General features: G+C 41.8%; 2 protein-coding genes and 1 long non-coding RNA gene across 3 annotated transcripts; 2 read left to right on the top strand and 1 right to left on the bottom strand.

Moving 5' to 3' along the window:
- Positions 1–374: 374 nt before the first annotated feature.
- Positions 375–6736, bottom strand: LOC113153918. The gene is made up of 3 exons (XR_003297994.1): positions 6516–6736; positions 1529–1639; positions 375–687 (listed from the first exon to the last, which is right to left on the bottom strand). It is a non-coding gene; the product is annotated as an uncharacterized LOC113153918 (long non-coding RNA).
- Positions 6737–10175: 3439 nt separating this feature from the next.
- prl (prolactin) lies at positions 10176–12957 on the top strand. Its single transcript, XM_026347615.1, has 5 exons — positions 10176–10276; positions 10649–10761; positions 11221–11328; positions 11763–11945; positions 12061–12957. The coding sequence occupies exons 1-5, from the start codon at positions 10234–10236 to the stop codon at positions 12250–12252; spliced, it is 639 nt and encodes a 212-aa protein (XP_026203400.1). The 5' UTR covers positions 10176–10233; the 3' UTR covers positions 12253–12957.
- Positions 12958–13511: 554 nt separating this feature from the next.
- On the top strand, positions 13512–18847 carry LOC113153799 (dual specificity protein phosphatase 3-like). Its single transcript, XM_026347629.1, has 3 exons — positions 13512–13750; positions 16663–16895; positions 17072–18847. The coding sequence occupies exons 1-3, from the start codon at positions 13581–13583 to the stop codon at positions 17278–17280; spliced, it is 612 nt and encodes a 203-aa protein (XP_026203414.1). The 5' UTR covers positions 13512–13580; the 3' UTR covers positions 17281–18847.
- The last annotated feature ends 1484 nt before the right edge of the window (positions 18848–20331 follow it).

The raw sequence follows: 20331 nt of genomic DNA, 5'->3' as shown, positions 1-20331 counted from the left end.
CAGGACATGACCCAGGTAATCGAATGTCTAACAATTTACACAAAATGATTTGCTTTCCCATATATTTACAGCACAGGTGGCATTCATGTTTGCTACTGCTTTGTAGTTATTTTATAATAATTAGTTTGACATGCTTATTTACGTACATGCCCTTGAACCAGTGTTATGCTTTAGCTCAACAAATTGTACACATCTTAAAATCTTAAAAAGAAAACAGTGATTGGATTTTCCAAGGCAAAAAAACATTCTCTGAAAATTAAGAATGGTTTATTCCCAGATATCCAGAGAAAATCTTTGGCCCTGATCATAACACTGTCACTGTTCCTAGAAAATACACATCCAGGTAAGAAATGGTGAAACAAAAAGAGTCACAATTAGTTTTTATACCAATTATTTCATACTTTATTCCCATTTAAAAGTAATCATCTCAAGTCGACAGATAGCCTACTAGTCGATGTACTGTATGTCAGCCATAGAGGGAGAAAGGGAAATGGGTGCCAGAGAAGCCTACACCAGGGGGAAGGACGGGGGGGAGGAAACTGTGGTTACTGCCAGCAGATCCCAAACGTAGCCCGAATCAACACAAGGTTTGTCACGCCATGATCATCATCGTCACTGTCATCAATCAGTCCCGTGCTGTTGTGCAGAAGGGAATGCTGGGAACTTGGAGGACTCAGTGCAGTGGACCTGGAAGAGAAGACGAAGGAGAGCTGAGGTGGACGAAGGCAGTGAACGAGGCAAAAGGTTTCCTGCTTACACCTGGTTTATAGCTGGATTGTGATTGGATTTGCAATATAAACACACATGGGGCCAATATTTTATATAAATTTTTTGCTCTGCTTGCTGAAGCTTGAAGGAAGAGGTGGAGATAGTGAAACGTTCATCTCATTTTCCCTGTTCACTGTTTTATAACTGTTTAATCGCCTGCAGTCATTTATAAATACCGTTGTACTCATTATATTTGAAAACAGCTTCAAGCGTCAGTGCGCTTGTGCCAGGACAGGGCACGCTGGGACCTGTGCTGCTAACTGAAGTGCGTAACAGTATTTATAAATGCATGCTGGTCACACTAAACACAGAATAGTGGGGAAACAAAAGAGATGAATTGTGGGTTTCTTGGCTTTCCATACAATGAGACCACATCTAATCTGACCACCTTCTGACGTCGGTGAGCTCTGTGTGTATTTACAGCTGACATCAAGAGACATTAGACTATAGCTATAGACTTGTGGAGCAGCAGCAACATATCTTTTCAGACACAGCTTTCTGATTACACTGGATAACCCAGATATATATAAAATATATATAAAATATTAATATAAAGATTATTTTATTCCATTCTAAAATGGTGACATGATGTTAAACAATGCAACATACGACCATGTATTTATTATGACCATTTAAGAGCATCACAGCATTTGAACTTATCATAACCGGAGTAGTGCTGATGCCTCTAATAACATAAAGCACGAACTATTCAGACATAACTGACTCTGAATGAGTCAGCACTGTTATGTAACATACTTACATTTGAGGCTTGAGGGCGACTCCTCATGACGTCCCCTCAGCTGCATTTTTCACACACGCCGCGAAGGCCTCCATCAGATCTTTGCAGCCCTCGGCTCCCTTCTCTGCCACACTAGAAGAAACATTGATGACATAAATGAATAGCCTAGCATTTTGACTTCACCTGTGGCAGGATTTAAACAGCACAATTGTCCCACAAATGGCACGTGAGCTGGACTAGAAGACAGAAAAAGGAATGAAACACGAGAGAGAGAGAGAGGTTTAGTCGGCTTTTGTCAGCAACAGTGGGTTCAGCTGTGTCCCAGTCCAACTAATTCTGTTGACAAGACAGATGCTTGTTGCAGGTGCTGACAGACTTTAATGGAAGAAAACAACACATGAGTAACACAAAAATCACTGGCAAGACTGAAAGGACAAGAAAAAAAGAAACGGATGAGACAAAAGGGGCTGAAAGCAAAGAAGAGAATGTGAGAATGTGGGCTAACAGATTATTTTGTGCTCACATGCATGAGGAAACACAGCAGCCAACACGGTGTCACAGCGCATTAGGGTGATGGAGCGAGTGGGAGAAAAGAGGAAGAGAGAGAGGGAGCAGAGGAAGGACTGTGTGATAATGTTAAGATGACGAGACACAGAGGTACGGTGAGAGCCGGAGCCCAGAGTAGGAGGGGATTCACATGAGATTTCTCTGCATCCACAAAAAGTAACTAGTAACTACACATATGTACAAATGTAGTGGAGGAAAAAGTACAATATTTCCCTGTGAGTTGCAATGGAGATAAAGTAAAATGAACATAACACTGTAATACTACTAATATTAGTAAAGTACAAGTACCTAAAAATTGTACTTAAGTATAGTACTTGAGTAAATGTACTGAGCACTTCTGCACACTTAGCTTAGAGCAGTGAGATCGTGAGGTCTCTGATAATACCCCAAAGACTACTGAAGTGATGTAACAGTCAATAAACAGCTGGCACTTGGATAAAGTCTATTTATAGCTCAGCAAAATAGACGAATTTGCAGAATATGTGAAGTGTGTGAACTGCAATATTACAGAGTCATACCTATTTGAATTGATCGGTGAGCTGATCTATGCACCAGCCATCTCAGCAGCTTCATCTCTTTGTAATGTGGCGGGGTGCCTATTAGTGATGTAACACACAGCTGGCTGCTGCAGATTATCACTCACTGCTTTCCTTTGCCAGGATGAAGGGTGCGACGTGTGTATGTGTGTGTTGCTTCGTGAGGGTGTGGAACCCTCACGAGGAACCGAGGAGCCACAGAGCTCGTGTCACAGCAGGCGTGTGTTTCTGGAGGTGGGTTGGAGTCAATGAGCGCTGGTGTCTGATGCAGTGTACTGATGACCCAACATCAGAGCAGCAGAGGGTCGAACCCCCCCGAGGGCGTGTTGCCAGATAATCCTACAACAGCAACTCCCAACCACCCACCCACGCACACACACACGCACACACACACACACACACAGATAGCTTATGGGCTTTTCAGTCTCACTGTAATTCAGAAAAAAACTTGGTGCCTTGGTCCCGACACATATGCACATGTAGATATCATATTCCAACAGGGGGACTACACAAAGCATCACAGCAGGGAGAGGACCAATGACATCATCACCACCGCCATCACCCCATCTCCTGAGAGAAGGCACGACTGTGTGAGCGAGGTCACGTTACGGGGTCATGGGGCAAAGCTGGGTCGTCATGGCAACTGGTGGTAGATTTGTCTCAGGCTTGAACATTTGGTCCAATTCTGACTCCGTACTAGTGTAGTGTAGTGTAGTTTTACTATAGCAGTAACATGAAACGGAGCTAATACTCAGTACATAGCGCAGAGCATTTGCTGACTAGTGAAACAGTAGCATCACTGTGATGACTCATCACCACTCTTTGGTAGAAGAGTGACGTCGTCATCCCATCTTGAACACAATCAGGAAATGAAGACTGAATTATTTAGACTGAGCGGCCTGTAGCCTGTCCCCTGGGACACACAAGCATAACAGATCACTGAGCAGGTGCAGCAGCAAAAGATGAAGATGTAGAGGCCAAACATTAGCCGAGAGATCACAGAACATGAGGAAATCCTTTCCCATAATGAGCCAGGATAGCGACAACTTGACAGGGATTCCAATAGGTGGTGTGGGTTTAAGAGGGAGGGGGTTGGTGCCAGTCTGACACAACATTATAACACTCAGATTACTGAATTCTGCCGAGTCATCAAATTCCAACATGAGTCCACTGGCAAGAACGTACATGGCAATCAGCTACAAACCTTGCACGTGCTTACGCTTCATTTTAGGTTTGTGCAAGTACGCACACACTTTCTACTGTAGTTTCTACTTTGCAGGGACATTTCATCTGGTCTTCACATTTTCAGATGCTTGGTTTTAGGGTTAAGGTTAGAATTAGTGTTGGCTTAGTTCTGTTGGATAAGGTTAAGCTGAGGGACATGGGAATGCATTATGAGTGCCACATGAACACATTAAAAGTGGAAAATGACTGATGTAATGGTAAAAAGTTTATTTGCTGTACATGCAACCCGTGTAATATTTTGAAGGCTTGTTGTCTTACACATGCTGGCCTTTGGCTCATACATGACTTCTGTGTGACTTTGCTAGTGTGATCTTGGCAAAGTCATAGCTACTGTTACTCTTTTTATAGGAAATCATAATAAAACAGATTTTTTCTTGTAAAACAAATACAAACCCTGTCCTGAAACTGTGGTAAAATGGTCAAATCCCACATTTTGATATCATTCCTGACAAGTACACCACGATTTACCAGCTGACATGAAAGAAGCAGGTGTCAAGTGAAGCAGTAACATGATCTATGACAGGGAACATGTCATGGTATCCTGCACATACAGTCTCACCCGCACACACCTCAATCCTTGACTTTTAAAAGCTGCTGACTATAAATACACAGGGGTTCTGGTATTCATTACACAGAGTCAGTCATGTTGAACCTACACTTTACTCAAAGTGTGTCTTAGTTATAATAAAATGAAAAGTCCACACAGGTTAGTAATGTGTTTTGATAGTTTCTGCACTTCCATTTAGAACCTGCTGATATGAGGACAGGTGTCTACAAAGGGACATGAGTATTGTAGTAATTGTAGTAATTATCTGTCCTCAATCAAACCACAATGTTTTCACCCAGAATCAAGGTCCAACAGGCAGCCTCCATCGTTGCCAGTGCATCACTTAGTGACTTAGTGTTCATTATGGGATGCTGTGTTGGAAACTGCTGAAAATCTTTTTAGGTCGATACAGTATTTTAGTTATCAGACATCCGGCAGGTAAAAAGCAACATTAAGCTTTCATCTGAAGTAACGAACACCCAAATGCTGTAATGCAAACCTGGAGCTGCAGAATCTGGAATCAGTCGGTTCATCACTACGAACAGTTCGACCATATCTCTCAAGATGTGACATTACTATTAAACCTTGTCGTACAAACTCAAGAGGGATAACTGAGGGCCTCAGATCAACAGCTGTCTGCAGTTCAGCATGTGCTGCTGCATGGTGCTAGTGCTGACGATAGCTGACCTTCAAACTTTCAAGGTCATGGGTTCAGGTTGTGTTGGCATCAACTGCATGTAATGGCCCACACACAATAATCACTTGTTAATATGTTAAAGATAACACATTATCACCATAAACCTTTTATTGTGTACTTTAAAACACTCTACAGTGTGCTGACCTTGGCTGGAGGCCCCAGTCTAGGCCTGTTTGCATTTAAACAAGCTGCAGTAAACAGCACGATGCCACAGTGCACCAAAACTATGAAGTCTGCAAATGTAAGTGGATATTAAAGTGTCCTCAGACACACAAAAAAAGTTCAAAGGGGGGCACAAAGTTGACTGCCATCCACGCCTTAACCTGCTGGCTTATCTAAGGGCTTCACACACCCAGCACCGCCTTATCAACGGCCAACATTCTGGCTGAGGAGGCTTGGTCGCCTTTACCATCAATGAAATGTGTTTATTCTGCAGAAATGCAGAACACAAAAAAGCTTAATTGAAAAAATGTAACTATGCTGCAAGTTCCGACGTCACAATCAATCACAAAAATAGGCTGATAAAAATGGACTGTACTGGAGAAAGTGTGCACCAGAAGCTAAGTACAGGGACAGCAAAGAGTTATGTCATTGCACACACTGAGCTGAACATACACACACACACACACAAACACAACGCTCATCCCTGTCGTTCTGTGCCTTCTGTGAATACAGTAAACCCTCCAAAATATTACTAAGCTGTTTTCCGTGACCGTTGTCACTAAAAGAGCGGAAAGGAGACAGCGGGGACAAAGGGAACAAGCTAACGCAAAGGATTCTAGTGAAGGGGAGGCTAGTGACGCAAGCAGATTCCCGGTCTTCATCCATGCATGTGAATGTGCATCAAACATCACCCTCCTGCCACATGTGATTAACCTCCAAATCGCATTCGTGCACACAGGGTACCCCTAGTTTTCATAACCTTTCCCCCCGCATCCAGCTAAGTTGTCGAATTTATTACATTCCAACGTGCAAAGAAGTCTCTTTCGCTTGTTGGGCTTCGACGGTAACCACAGCATCAACGAAGAGACTCCATCTTAGCATGCTGCGTTTTAGGATACTGTTGTTTTTATTTTAGAACATTTAATGTCCCTGTCAGACATGAGCAAGGTTAAATCATCTCAGATTTTGTGAGTGATGTTTAAGCACATCGCCATTATCGGGTTTTTGCCCAGGGCTTCTGTCGCCTTCAGCTGTTCAATATCTCAGTAATCACAAATGTTTGACAGCAACTCTTGAAGTCAGAGGAGAATGTGTGAAGGATATGGATCAACAGATAGAGCAGTGACGGCTACATCTTCCCATGGTGCTCGGTGAGTTGGATGTCTTGATGAAGAACTTCTGAAGGTTGTGCAAAAGGTAGAAGAAACACACTGACACATTCTCCTCACCTCGCTTCCCTGCAACATCACCTACCATTTGTCCAGGTCAGCCTTGATGATGGCACAGGCAGCAGGGACGGGGGCCTCAGCGGGGGCAGCAGCAGTCTCTGAGTCTGACATGTCTGTGGTGGTGCTGTGGGTGTTGAGGATGTGTGTCCTGTCCTGTTCCTGTCCTCCAAACGCCTATGGATCCCAGCGCCGCCAGCAGAGACAGAGAGAGACAGTAGAGATGAGAGCAAGTTGGTGAGAAGGGAGGGAGCACAGAAGGCGGTGGGAGGAGATAAAACATGTGAGAGGGCAACACACGTGCATATGCAGTAGGCGGGGCCAACGGTGGAGGGGCACAAGGGTGAGGGGGCAGTGACCCAGAGGAGAACGATTGGGAAACTTAGGCATGCAGATGTCAGGTTCATCATGTTGTCTCACGCTTACGGTGCTGCCTCTAGGCCAAGTGGGATCCTACCCAGTATACAGCTCAGGTATAAAGGACGTCCATTAAAACCACATCACATCATGGCGGGAAAAATAAAAGTATCAAGAGAAAGAGAAAAACTCACATTCACACATTTCTAAAATTATGCACAGTGTGATGGAGTGAATTACCCTGGCGTTTGAAAGAGTGTGTGTGTGTGTGTGTGTGTGTGTGTGTGTGTGTGTGTGTGTGTGTGTGTGTGTGTGTGTGTGTGTGTGTGTGTGTGTGTTGTAGTTGAAACATGTTGTTTCTCCATTATCTGCCCATTGAATTGTGCCATCTAGTGGCAGCTGTGTGCAAGTGTCAGAATCTTCCATCACAGCACATGTAGGCCAGGCTTTAAAGGTCAGAGAACGTAACACAACAAAATCTTCACAGCAACTAAATACTTTAGGGCTAGAAACACTACAGATCATGCATATAAAAACACCATATGTTTAGTTTAATCAAAGTATTTTTTATTTAATGGTATTTATTTAATAAACTGAACATGCAGACTCAGTTCTCCTTATGGTTATCAGATTACTGTTCCTCATGTTCTGCACATAAAAATAAAATCATCTGCAAAGTTTGGAGAATCTGCCCCAATAATTGGAACGTGTAGATGTGTAGATATAAGTGACTTCATGCATTTTGGAACCATCCACTTAATGAGGATAAGCAAATATGTTCACCAATTGTATCTTGATTTTGGTTATTTGTGGTCATCCCAACAGAAAGATGTACAGAAATATAAAATCAAATATAAAATAAGTAAATAAAATACATGTTAGTAAATTAAATACATTATAAATAAATTGTCAGTTGTAGGTTAATGATTGAAATTGGTTATTCATAATTTAAAATGTGAATAACCTCAAATTCGATCTGCAAACTTTAGACTGTATATAACTTTTTTTTAATCATGTGTAAAGAGTTCTTTTTCATGTGTTGTTTGAGAGTCTTTGGGCTCGCCATCCTGCCGAGCTTTGGGATCTAACTCACACTTACAACACATTACAGACACTTGTTACATCAGTGCATTGCGTTCTTGCATGAGTCTGAACAGGAGGTTTGAATTCTGCACAAATCCTGCTTTGCATGGAGAAACTATTAGAACAGAACAACTTGGCAACGCAGTGCTGTAAACTAATAGCACAGAGCACACTAATATGTTTTCCCAGCGAGTCTCACCTGCTCCGTGCCTACAGATAATTCTATGTGGATTATGACTTTTGCATCCACAGGTCGCTACACACCTGATATGACAGGAGCATGTGGATTATGAGATATCCGGTCCGGGAGGGAACACATTGTGTGAGCTTTAAAACCCTCAGGCTGAGTCAAAAGAAGCGTTACTGAATAGTTGTACCCAAGGCAAATGGAGAAATGCAAACTTTTTTTCTTTCTGTTCTTCCTTTTCTTCATCTTTACCTTCTGCTTAGCATCTGTGCAACATCAAGCACAACCGTCATGAAATGGCTTAAAATAGCACTAGCTTCTCATTCATATTCCACAAAGAAGAAACCCTGTGCTTTGTCTAAATTACATTAGCATCAAATGTCAACCAGTTAATTACCTGCATGGAAAAACCTCTTCTCACACCCTCTTCAGAAATAATGCTCTCTCATGCATAAATTCTCTAGTATGAGCAACAGAAGCATGAAACCAAGTACAAATAAGGCCCCAATGGATGCATTGGGAAGACAAGTGTACAAACCTTAACTGTAGTGCACAACGTCCAAATCATATAGATTTTATAAAAATACAAAACAACCAAAAGTGGTTCTCTGTGCAGGTCTATGAAAAGCTCACTCTACAGCTCTATGTAAGTACATGTATATAAGGACAAGAAGGAACACCATGTACTTGAAGCAACATAGATGACCCCTGTGCACAAACCCAGCACATGAGCTTGTATTGATCAAACACTGCTGTTAATTCCTACCTATCTGCAGATGGGACGTCCCGCTCCTGAGTTAGACCGCTGGGAGAGTGTGTGAATTGGGCAGAAACGACCAAGAAATGCCAAGGAGGACTTTAGTGTGAACTGGTCTGTGATCTCATAGAAAAGGGGGGTGTAGCTCTGGTTTATGGTTGTGTGTGCATGTGTGCACTCGCTCAATGTGCACTGCCGGGGGCTGGAAGTCAAAAGGGGGGGGGATGGGAAACAAAAAGAATTTGAAGGAAGTCTAAGACAAGACAGCAACAGACTGTAAAGAAGACACTCCTGTTTAAGATTCCCTGAGGGTTAACAGAGTAAAGGAGGCGACAACACATGTTTTACATATGTGGAGCACAGGCTGCAGTCTGCCTGACTGTGGTGCTCTGCACCTCAGTTCATAAAACACAGAAATATGGCCTTTTCATTTGATGCCCTATTGTTTTATTTACTCCTGGTTATCTTATAAAGTATACATCTGCAGTTACACTATAAATACCCCAAACACACTCTGCTTTTGGCTTTGTACGACAGCCAGACCTGCTTTCCTGATAAAAAGGACATTTGCTGGCAACACGTGGCGATTTGAACATATTAAATGAGTGTTTGTGTGTTTGTGTGTGTGGAAATGAAATCAGAGGAGCTCTCATAGTCAGGTCAGTCAAGTGAGGCCTGCAGTGCTGTGCAACAGCATTTTTTGGCAAATCAATTAAATTGACTGGTGTATATTTTAAATACAGACAGGTGGATCTCTCAAGTATACAGATCTACATTTGTACAGCTGTCAGTCAAATATTTCTTCCACTGTTCTCCAGTAGAGGGGGTGATAAATACTGTTTCATAAAGTGTTCTTCATTCTATGTTAGTATGTCTGAAAACGTGTCTCATTTAATTTTGGAGATTTGTTCTCTTTGTGTTTGAAAAGCAGGTGTGGAAACTTCCTGGTGGCCACAGTCAGCGTCCGGTGAGATTATGGACTTCGTCAGTCCCAATAAATTAAGACAGACGTCAGAGCGTTCTTATAAAACATTGTGTGATAATCAGTGCTTTTATTCATTCACCTCATTAAAAGAAAAAGGTCCACACACACACACACACACACACACACACACACACACACACACACACACACACACTGGTCAACCTGCTGCAACCCGATGCATCCATTCAAATCTCTGTGGCCATGTTTATCATTATGAACTGGACCAAACAGGTTCCAAACATTTAGCCCACCCTCACCTTTCTGCTGCATAACCAAACTGCTGCGGCCAAGCAGCTATAAAAAGGAGGCAAAACGGAACAAGAGCAACATCTAGACAAAGAAGCAACGACCATCCAATAGACGCCAACGGAAGAACGATGGCTCACAAAGGAACCAAGGGAAGCAAACTCTTCATGACAGGTGAGATGACCTCGAGAAACCATTTTTTCAGTAGAAACATTTTTTAACTTGCTAAAACTCCTGATTGAAAATGGCCTGAGCTGTCATTGGTGTTAGCTGCTGAGTAGTAGAAGCTGCAGTAGAAAATGTTACTGCTACATCCTGCAGTTTGTCCCTTTTACCTGTGACTTGAAGGGAACAATCTGACAATAGCAGCAGATTATGTAAGATAAATAAAATCCTATTTTTCACACTGTCTGCCAGAAATCAGACAGCAGTCATTGTCAGCTTGGAAAACTGTTAGAGTTGCAGGAGCGTTGACTGGTTGGTGATTTGCCTAAAATGAAAATATACAACTCAGGACGTTCTCTGTTACTTTTCCACGCTCCACAGTGTTGCACGTGGTGGCAGTGTGCAGTGCCGTCCCCATCGGTGACCTGCTCGACCGAGCCTCTCAGCGCTCTGATAAACTGCACTCCCTCAGCACGACGCTCACACAAGAGCTGGTCAGTACTCATTTGTGTGTGTGTGTGTGTGTGTGTGTGTGTGTGTGTGTGTGTGTGTGTGTGTGTTTGCATCACGTTTACCCTAAAAACATACAAAAGTGTTCAATTTTCTCAACCTGACCTGAGTCCAGACAGCAGGGAAGTGCTTAGACTTTATTACAGCAGTTTGACCAGCTGTGCATTCAGAACAAGCTGAAATCTGAACGTTACTTTTCTTTTATTTATAAAGTAGGTTGGGAAGGTAGAGTGCAATATTGCAAAGGTGCTCAACTGGATTTGCTTAAAGTAGAAGTTTCATCTGAAAGTCCTCCTCAATTCTGACTGTGTGGCTGGAGTACAGACGCAGGCTGATAGTCCAGAGGCCGCTGATCAACATCTTGGCAAAGACCAGGGCCTGGATGATTGAGAATCATTTCTGACACACAGTAAAATATAATAACCATCCACTCTTTTTCCCAGGACTCTCATTTCCCTCCTATAGGTCGGGCGATCATGCCCCGTCCTTCAATGTGCCACACCTCAGCTCTACAGACACCCAATGACAAGGAGCAGGCTCTTCAAGTATCAGTACGTTTCTTTTTCATCTCTCTCGTTTTCTTTTCTTCCGTTGTTCATATCCTCACTTCATCTTTCCATTTTCATTTTTTGGCATCATCGAGTCATTGTGGTTTTTAAATGCAAATGATGCGTCTCTGCTATCATTCAAACAATTCAAATGAAGATTAAAAACACTCCAGCGTTCAAACGCAGGACCAAAATAAACCACCTTATTCCTAGAATTAACCACATGGTCACATTACTGTGTTTTTCATCATTCTAACCTGTGCAATTTAAAAACTGAATGGAAGTAAAGAAGAAGTTATAGTAACATGAATAAGACTTAAAAGAGTTGCTGAGGGAAAATTCATGTTTAAAACTCTGTCATGTTTACTGACCTCTGCTGGCACTAAATATAATTACACCATTTCTCCCTTGCATCGTCCGCTTGACTTGTCCTTCAGGAATCAGACCTGCTGTCACTGGCCCGCTCTCTGCTCCAGGCCTGGGTGGACCCCCTGGTAGTCCTGTCCATCTCTGCTAACAACCTGCCTCACCCATCCCAAAACAGCATATCCAACAAGATCCTGGAGCTGCAGGAGCACACTAAGAACCTGGGAGACGGCCTAGATATCCTCTCTGGAAAGGTGTGGGATGACAAATCTGTGAACAAATGTAGCTTTTGTACTTATTTAAAATGTGTATTTTAAAACAGCTTTCCGTTCTCTCTAAACCACTTTCCCTGCCTCTTTCCTCTCCCAGATGGGACCAGAAGCTCAGGCAGTCTCCTTTCTCCCATACAGAGGAGGCAACGACATTGGCCAGGACAAAATTTCCAAACTGACCAACTTCCATTTCCTCGTGAACTGCTTCCGACGTGACTCCCACAAGATCGACAGCTTCCTGAAAGTCCTACGCTGCCGGGCAGCAAAGATGCAGCCAGAGATGTGCTAAATTGTGAGTCAGCTGGACTCTGAGGGGAGGTTTTTCAAAGCTTGTACTGCCTAATAACCGTAGATTAACACATACTAGGAAGCTACTGCCTGAGCTAATACCTTCATTTCTTAGTAACAGGCACTATGAGCATTAGAAGGTGACAGTGAGGAGAAAATCACCATTTCGATTTAGTTTTGTTCATTTCTTAGTCGTCATAGTGCACTAAACTCTAAATTTATGAAAATGTATGAAACAGGCTAAGACATTTCAATTATTTGTGTGAGCAGCCCAGTAAACCTAAACGAATATGCTGTTGTCCAGTCTTGCTAATGGATCTTTAAAAGACTGGTTCACATACTTTTCCAAACATAATGTGGTGCGACTCCTCCTCATTATCTCCTTCTACTTGAAGCTGTTTCCTCTCAATGCCAAGTTGCCAAAGGAGCTTTGCCGTGACACACTACAAAGGTTCACACTGACTGAAGGGGTGAGTTGGGATGTGACATGTGAAATCAGTGCCACCAGCTTCTCCTCGAGTCATTTTATTACAGGGATACAGGGCTTCAGTGGAGAATCACTTCCTCTTCCTACCCAGTGCTTGACTGAAGCTGCATTTGCACTTTAGATTTAATTAAACTAGCTTGAAAGCATTATGAATGCAAAACCTATCAAATGAATGTTTCCTTTAAAATCCATATCAATAAAATCATCTATTGCACAGTACGATTCTTTGAGTCTGTGTTTTTTTTCTTGTGAGCAAACAGCTGGACTGTCTCCCTAAGACAATAAAGAGCATCAGTAAAGAAAACCAACTGGAGCTGGTTTACATATAAACGTCAGCGGGAGGTTGTCAGAGTCAGGTGTGTTCTCACATGAGGAGAAACTCCAACATTACAGGTCGCAGGATACAATGCAGGTAACCTCTGGACCGTGTGACTCAGACATTTGTGATCTCACATCCAGATCACCGTGGTAATGTGAAGATATGTTCAGGTTCCAGTGCAGGTCTGAAGGCAGTTTATCAGTCAACGCTGGTTTCTTTTAAATGGGTCACATTATTCACACTGTGGTCTTTGTGGCTTCTGTTAAAACAACCAGAGAGTTGATTAAAAGGATTTAGGAGCAAACTGTTCCTTTATCTACTGCAGCATCTCCTCCACTAGACAGCAGCTCTTTACTAAGGGGGCCCAGCCAGCCCTGGATCTGCTGTGGTCGGAGCGCCGGCCCTGGATGTGGGTTGAGCAGCAGGGAGAGAGAGCAGAGCGCCGCTCCTCACTGAAGCAGCCTGTAAACAGACACCTGTCCTCCACGTTCCTGGGTCGGTGTGTTTACATCTGTGGTCCGCTATGAAGAACAAACAGCAGGTCCCGATCGCGGCTCCGACCCATCTGGACGTGTCCAGCTTCGAGGTGTCTCTGCAGCAGCTCAACGATCTGTTGACGGACGACAGCGGCTTTTACAGCTGGCCCACAAAACACTTCCACGAGGTTTACCCGAGGATTTACGTCGGCAATGCGTGCGTCATATTATTATTATTATTATTATTATTATTATTATTTTATTTTTTTTTTATTATTATTATGAACGAGTCTTCCTCCAATTAGAGTCACAGCATAATGAAAAAAACTAAAATACACTCTGTCACATTTGCCTTTTTTAGTGGTAATTGAATAGATTATTGGTATTGGTATTGTTATTATATAGTATTTTTAATAACCTCTTGTAATTAATACACAGTTTTGCAGAAGTGTGTGCAGCCTGTGTGTTTTGCAGACTGATCACACCTGATCTAGAACCCTCTCTAATACATAATGAATGCCATGACTTACATGAAGCCATGAGCTGCTGCACCACAACAAGCCACTGTAATATTCTTTATGCAATATCTGTAAACTAGGTGTTACATTAAAATGCTGCGTTGTCCTGTTTCACAGTAACTGGCTGCTGATGGATGCAATCAGGGAACAGAAGATGTGAGGGCTGCATCAGACATAGCTTGTTACATTTTTATAGATGGTGGAGGAGTGTTATAAATGGAGCAGAGATGGAAGAGATGGCAGGAATTGAAAAAAGAATATGTTAAACCTATTAGTCTCTGTTAGGAATGAAAACAAACTCAACTATATATGTATATATATAGTATATATATATATATATATATATATATATATATATATATATATATATATATATATATATATATATATATATATGTACTGTGTCCCTTTTATTTACTTTAGCTGCTGAATATTGCACAGTCGTAGTGCACTGATAGCTGCAATACAAAATCATAGGTACAATGAGTGAATGAATAATAATAAAAAAGAAAAGGTCACATTCACACAAATCATCATTAGACGTACATACAGACATCCATTCACACCAGTGGGTCACAGGCACCAGCTAAACTGCCTGTTTTTGCTTTGTGGGAGTAAACTGGAGCAAACACATAGAAAGGGCCGAACCAGCCAGTGAGCCCAAACCCAGAACCTGCTGTGAAGCGACTCCTAACCCCGCTCCCTGATGGGAAACAGTCAGCAGCAAATCAGGAAATGTATTAATAGGTAGCTGCTGAAAATGCTGCACACAAAATGTTTTTTCCCAGTACAGAGGTCAATCACAGTTGTTTGGCATGTCAACTTACTTTAAGTATGGAAGAAAATTCAAGCAAGCAAAGGGGTTATACATTTCTTATGGGCACAGAAGAAAAAAACAGAAGCTATTTCTGGTCTTTTTTCCAGCACGGTGACTCGTGGAGGTGTAATTCAGGGGACAAAACCTCACTAGTGCCTACTTTATTCCTCCTGCCTTACTAAAGGAGTCGTAATAGACAGAACAGGAACACTTGTGCCAGTTCTATAGGACCAAATGTTAGTGATAAGAGCATGCACCTACACAATATTCTCACTGCGCTGATGGTTTCAGTCTGACCTGGTTTCTCTGTGTAGTTCCAAAACCGGGCAGAGTTTTTGTGGAGGCGTGATGTTGCATTCAGTTTTAGCACCACCACACTATTTTTAGCTCTCTATATTTGAAGGCAGGAGGTGCCAAGTGGTACAGCTACCGCAGTGGTTCACAGAGCAGTAAGAAGTAGCACGGCTCTCTCAAAGAGAAAGAGAAAGTCTTAATTCCAAGGGTGAAGAATGAATAGATATAGACTATACAGAGAAGGTAGTGCATAAAGACAGTGGGACAGTCTGTCTCCAAATGTAGTCAACTGTGACACACTTCTTAAGAAACTAGTCCTATTGTTTGTACTATAGCTGCTCTTGTATAATATTAAGATTATATGACTCTACAGCAACAACCAGCTTTTGCAAAGAAGGCTTTCATTGTTGACACAACTATTATTATTTGACAGTTAGGTACATGATTTATAATCAGTTCTAGGGGTGTAAGGGTTCTGAAACTGAGGCCGAGACCACAACACAAACGTCCACAGTCTTGTGCCGCAACACTCCCACACTATCATCCCCATCAACCAGCTTCCCATTTTCCGCATATTAAGTGCAGCTCTCTGATGCTCTGGAAATTTATTGTAACATTGTGGAAATTGTTGTGATAGGATCTGCAATTATCTTTGTTTGCAGGTTCTTCTTTAAGGAAGTAACATTGTGTTTATAATGTGTAGTGTGAGCTGTCCATCATCTTCAGCCCTCGTGAGGCATTCAGGGACAGTACAAAGTTCTAGCCATCTGTGTTTCAAAAGTGCTCAGATCCCAGTTGCATTTGTTGCTTTAAATTGTTGGTGGTTTAATAAAACTCTGCACCAAAAAAGAAGAATAATAACAAAGAGCTGTGAACATAACTGGTAAAGAATTTCAAGCAATTACCGCTGAGCAGCACCTTTTGGTATAACCATGACCTGGATAATTGAGACTCTCCACAGAGGTATGAACTGAACCAAAACTCAAGGTCGGAAGTGATCTGATAAACCATGGATTTGGAGAATCATTACACAGTTCTAAACACTATGGCGAGATGTCAAGGAATACACAGACCGAAATCCGTGCGCTACCTTACAGATGAGCGGTACTACTCAGCTTATGTGAACACTTGTATTGTTACAGGTAAGGCATTGTACAAGCCAAAGGGAAGAGAACCTAAATCTGGCAAATGTGAAGTAATAATAATAATAATAAATTTATTTATAGAGCACTTTTCTAAACATATGTTACAAAGTGCTTCACAAGACAGACAAGAAACACATGTAGCCCAACAAGATCAAGTAGTTGGACATGTCTGTAGACTGTGGTGCTAATGAGCGATGGTGCAGACTGAGGTGACTGGCAAATGCAGGGAACTCTGTGAGGGTCAGAGACGGGTTGTGAGGTTGAAGCGGGAAAATGGGGAAAGTTATTGCTACACCATATGTATAGCAACATTGGTGTTTGGTAAAAAAAAGCGTCATAGTCTTTATATGTGCAGGTTTGTGGCGACCAACGTGATGCGTCTGAAGCGCTTGGGCATCACCCACATCCTGAACGCAGCAGAGGGAAACTCCTTCATGCACGTCAACACCAGCGCTGAGTTCTACGCCGGCACAGGCATGATTTACCACGGAATACCAGCCAGCGACACGGACCACTTCGACATCAGCATTTACTTTGAAGAGGCAGCGGACTTCATCGAGAAGGCGCTGGCATACAAAAATGGAAAAGGTTAGATGGTGCTGACATTCTTTTTTTATGTAACCTGAGGTTTTTGAAAGAAGACTTGTCTGAAGAAGAAGTCTAAAGAGTTTCCTCAGAGGTGGCCAAATTCCCAATAATGCAGCTTTAAACTCAAACATAGTATGCCAAGTAACTGGAACATTTGCTGTTCTTTTCTTCTGCAGGTAAAATATACGTCCACTGCAGGGAAGGTTATAGCCGGTCACCAACCTTAGTCATAGCATACCTCATGCTCCGCCAGCACATGAACGTCCACACCTCTCTGGCCATGGTACGGCAGAAAAGAGAAATCGGTCCCAACGATGGCTTCCTCCGGCTACTGTGCCTGCTGAACCAGAGGCTGGCTGCCGAGGGCAAGTTCTGGAACAAATGAAGCACGTGGACTGTCTGTCTGGAAGAGAGAGCTAAAGCAGGCTTAATTGGGCATCACCTTTCTTTCACTTGTTCTACAGCTTGAACAAGCCGCAGATCTGTGAGGGAGTGTTTAGGTAGGGAAGAGCACCGAGTGTACAGAACAAAATACATTTGACATAATAAACTGTGGCAATATGAATCACATTAACTCATTTCTTTAGGTGATATTGTGCATATGATCCAATGTAATGTGTAAAAGTCAGGTTTACATACTGTCACCTATATTCTGAATATTAGATTGTAATATTATGTCATATTTCCTTATTTTTCCTGTCCTGTGTAGTTTGGGGGGCTTTCATGCTGCTTACTATTCCAGAGGACATCCAGTCTAAAGGGAACGTTAATGTGCATTTAAATACTCTCACTGTGGGAAGTGGTGAAAAACCATCGATTGTAACTCATGATGTTGTCACCATCTCCTCAGTAACTGTAATACTTCCAGCTCTCTCCCTCCATCTTGGCCTCACTCCTGCACACGCTGCCAGATCTCTCAGTCCCACACCCACTCTCTGTGGCAGAGGGGATTTTTAGTGGACACTGTGATTTTTCCTATTGAATCACATTTTCAGGGTACGATGTTAAAATGTATAATGTGTTTTCGAGAACTGCAGTCTTTTTATCTCGTTATCTAGAAATCTGCCTCAGACATATTGGTAAGTCCAGCATTTTGTTGCTCTTTATAGGAATTTAATGCTATTTACACTGTTTTTAATCGTATAATCAAATTAGTTTTATGGTATTGGAAAAGCTAATAAAATAAGTAATTTGACATTTTGGGAAAGACACTTAAATGCACTGACAGTGTTTTAATGTTAATGTTAGTTTAGGTTTAAGGAAACCTCTAATTTTTACTCTTGGCTTCTATAAATTGAACAGACAGTAATATGTACATTGTGGCTGTTGGTGGGTGACTTTTGTTATCAAAGACAGCTAGGCTAACTGCTGCATCCTTTTTTCATGCTAAGCTAAACTAACCAGCTGATTTGCGTCCAGAAATAAGAGTGGTATCAATCTTCTTATTGAACTCTACAGTTTTTCCCTAAATGTTGAACTACGCCTTTATTGTCAACATTGATAGATGATGGGTCTCCCATTCTTTTATTAGCACCAATGCTAAGATTGCTGTGAAACCACAGAACAGTCGTCTTCTACACAGACGACATGTGATTGTAAACCAAACGGTTAAGTGAGTGGAAGTGAAAATGTCTCAGTGTAATTTAAAAACTGCCAAAATGTGAGATACCTGTGGGCTTATTTTGCACATTCACGTTTTTGTGTCAGTTTTATATTGTACAGCAGCATGATTTATAATATAGATGTGTAATCAATAAGCTGTAGTGTCCATTATATGTCACAATGTGCATTACTGAGCCTGTGACTTGTGAATCATTATGTGCATTACTGAGTAGGATGTGATGTAAACAGTTATGTGCTTCATCGAGTCTCAGCAATTATGACAAAGTGCACTTTACCTGATGACGCAGGTGATTGTTGTTGCTATCTTTTCGTACATTCAGTAATAAACTTAAAATGAACCAACTGCGTTCCTTTCCTTTCTTGTTTGTGTGTTCGGTGAGTGTCTTGTATCTAGTAAGTAGATTTTGTTTTATTGTTCTGTCTGTTTCCCTAAACAGTAGTTATAACTTGAACACGTGATAGGCTACTTGGCTGTAACACTGATTGCTTTGTCCAGTAGAGAGGGCAGTAAGGCTACTCTGGTTGTACCTGTGCTAAAGTGGACATGCTGAACAATTCAAACTGTAGGGTCTCCACCAGCACCAGTAGTTGAAATGAAACAATCAAGATGTGAGCAAAGTCAAGACTTCCTGATTTAATTCAAGGGGTTTGACAAAAGTGCAGCAGTAACCATTCATCAATACTTGCACTCTTTATACACACACACTGCCATTTTGGGGGCTCATAAACAATGGAATAAGACTAATTTAATTACAAGCAGAAGGATTGCCTTTAACTGCAAAAATCCCTAGAAGTAATTTGACCTTTGTGTTCTTGAGTGTTACCAGTGTTTCACACCTAGTTGTGAAGCCTGTGTATTTAAATTCAAGGATCTCCTGAATGTAGATTTTGACAGCGACACAACTACTTCCTCAACAGTGTTCTTGGCTTGACTGGATACAATGTCATTCCATTATTTATGGACCAACCTGTATATCTGCTTTGAATAATGTGTCACATACAGAGTAGTGATCACTGGATGTGCTCACTTTATGCTTATTACCCACAAGTTCAAATACCTTTCTAAAATTGCCTCTATTCCTTCTCCTGCATCAAAACAGTCACATACAGTGGCAACAAAAAGTGAACCTTGTAATTTCATGGTTTTCTTCATTCATTTGTCATAAAATGTGATCTGATCTTCATCAACAGTATTAACAAATATGTGCCTAAAATAACAACACAAAAAAAATCTGATCTTTCATATCTTTTTTGAGAACAACCATAAAAACCTCATAGTGCTAGTGGAAAAAGTATGTGAACCCTTTGAATTAATGACTGGTTGGCCCCCCATGGCAGCAATAACCTGAACCAGCCCCTTGCTGTAGCTGTGGATCAGACCTGCACATTGTTCAAGAGGAATTTTTGCCCGTTCTTCCAGGCAGAACTTTAGCTCTGTCATATTCTTTGGACATCTCATGTTTGTGGCTCTCTTCAAGTTGTTCCATAGCATCTTTATTGGGTTGATGTCTGCCATCAATGCCCATAAATGAGTCCCACACATGAGAACTCTAGTTCGCTCACACTGACAATGTTACTTTGTTAAAATTAAATTACCCATCACATGTTTTCAAAAGTAAAAATGGTTTGATGCATATTGATATTGGACATAGTTCTTACTTTCTTTAACCTGCTCAGTTTGCATTTTAATCCCCTTCACCCTGGGAATAAAATACCTGGATAAAAATAACTGGACAAAAAGGCTCTGAGCTGGATGTACTTTCTGAGGAGGCTCAGGTCCTTCAACGTCTGCAGCACCATGCTGTAGATGTTC

This window comes from Anabas testudineus, chromosome 8 (genome assembly GCF_900324465.2).
Source record: "Anabas testudineus chromosome 8, fAnaTes1.2, whole genome shotgun sequence".
NCBI classification, from domain to species: domain Eukaryota; kingdom Metazoa; phylum Chordata; class Actinopteri; order Anabantiformes; family Anabantidae; genus Anabas; species Anabas testudineus.
The sequence above is the reverse complement of the archived record's forward strand: the minus strand, read 5'-3'. Positions and strand labels throughout refer to the sequence as shown.